This window comes from Alligator sinensis, unplaced genomic scaffold, assembly GCF_000455745.1.
Source record: "Alligator sinensis unplaced genomic scaffold, ASM45574v1 scaffold250_1, whole genome shotgun sequence".
Classification (NCBI taxonomy): domain Eukaryota; kingdom Metazoa; phylum Chordata; order Crocodylia; family Alligatoridae; genus Alligator; species Alligator sinensis.
Window position 1 is genome coordinate 440,735 of NW_005841888.1, and position 1,908 is coordinate 442,642.

General features: G+C 39.6%; 1 protein-coding gene across 1 annotated transcript in view; it reads left to right on the plus strand.

Moving 5' to 3' along the window:
• LOC102378511 (aromatase) overlaps positions 1-932 on the plus strand; it is a 20,474-nt gene extending 19,542 nt beyond the window's left edge. Inside the window, 1 exon segment of the mRNA XM_014517044.1 lies at positions 1-932. This exon segment is cut by the window's left edge and continues 29 nt beyond it. Coding sequence (XP_014372530.1) covers positions 1-172 — 172 coding nt within the window. The 3' untranslated portion in view covers positions 173-932.
• The last annotated feature ends 976 nt before the right edge of the window (positions 933-1,908 follow it).

Below are 1,908 nucleotides of genomic sequence, written 5' to 3' on the forward strand. Positions count from 1 at the left end.
AGCAATATTGGTGACACTTCTGAGACGGTGCAGAGTACACACACAGAAAGGAAGAGGCCTAAACAACATCCAGAAAAACAATGACTTATCCATGCATCCAAATGAAAGGCAGCCCTTACTTGAGATGGTTTTTACACCAAGAAGCATTACAGGCAAGTGTCAGGGTGACTAGCAACAGATGACAAGTGGTGTCAGTTCTAGGGGTCTCATTGCCCTAGTCCAACTGAGAAACGCCCACCCTTCCTAAAGGAAGTCATGATTTCATTAAACTAAACATATTCTTGCCCCTAATATATGAGCACTTTAGGTGATCACCTACTTTGCCTGAAGAGCTAAACCAGGTTTGGTCACTATTCAAAGCTGACAAACAAGTTCCAAGTATATACTCAAGTGCAGTTGGTGAAGTGTCACACGTAGAAACTGTAATTATTTTAAGAAACACACCGTTCTGAAGAGATTAGGCTCTGCTGTTTTCACACTACAAGCTCAAAGTCCATGACTGCAGACTTGGAAACCAAAGGGTTAGGGTTTTCTCTGCTATACCAGAGGGGATGCTTTTAGCAGAGCTCAAAGAGACATCATCAGTTGTTGACTGTTATAAGAGCTCTAATAACTTGTCTTCAGAACCATTTTAATAAAATATTACCAATGTTCACTTAAAGTATAAGTGTATAAACTGTCTTAACTTATCTATAGTTCTTGTAAAGTATTTAGGATGCCTCCAAATTACCCAAAACACTGTTTGTTAAGAGAGAAGCTAAAAAGTCTAGTTTTCCTCTACAAGATTTTGCCTTCTGGTCTGTTAAACACCTATTATCAAAAAATTATTATAGTAGATATGTCTGGCTGATTATAATAATTATAAAAGTATCCAAAAGTAATAGCACTTGAGATAACTACAGTAGATTCTGAAGGCTCTAATCCCAGTCACAGCCACAGAGGTACCACTAATATCTTCACCTTGCATCACTAATGTCCAGTTGTGACTCAGAAGATGAATTAGAGCATTAGATCTAGGGGGCAGAGGAAGAGGAACCAGGTGAGTTACAGCTCCCCTTTCTCTGCTAAAAACCTGTAGAACAGGCCTGAGGGAGAAGCTCTCCTTGTTTTCCTGTTGCAGGGAAAGCATCATCATGTAAAAGTTGGACATCTTGATGATGTCAGATGGGCTTCATTCATCCCATCTGTGTGAGGCTCTAGGTCTCACTACTCACCAGTTTTCTGCATCAGGCAGAAAAGTCCTAAATGACTAACCAGTTTTTTGGAAAAAAAGATGTAAAAGGGAATTTTGCACTGTTAGATGCACCCTTCTTCAGGAGTAACTTTAAAGTAGATCTAAATCCAGTTTATTAAGAAGATACCTATGTGAATGGCAACAAATATGGCTAAGCTAGAGGAGTATGGTCCTCTTCCTCGGAGCTCTTGAGGGTATTTCAACACACTACTTCCTGTTCTTGCAGTGGTAGTGCCCTTATTTCTCCTTATTTCTCCTGCTTTACCTGTGGCAAGCTAAAGGTTGTTTTTGATGTTTCAAGCTTTATGACTGGTAGTTGTACATGAAACGTGCTCAGATCAGACAAGGATGGTTTTGATAGAGATAAACCTACCCTGAGCAGAGGATTGGACTAGACTACCTCCTAAGGTCCCCCTCCCTCCCCACTTTTGGTGATTCTGTTACTCCAAGCTCCTTTCAGTCCAGTATTTATAAATTATGGAGTTAACTGGGTCAGGAACTACTACAATAAAAAAAAGAGGTACCTTCATGGCTTAATGGGAAACATTGGTTTGACAAAGATTTTTTCCTTTTCAGCAAAAGTAAATTCTATTTTTAACGCTTATATAACCCAGGGGGGATGAGCTCCTGGAATTAAATGTCTTTATAAAGGCCAAACAATCCATCAGAGAAAG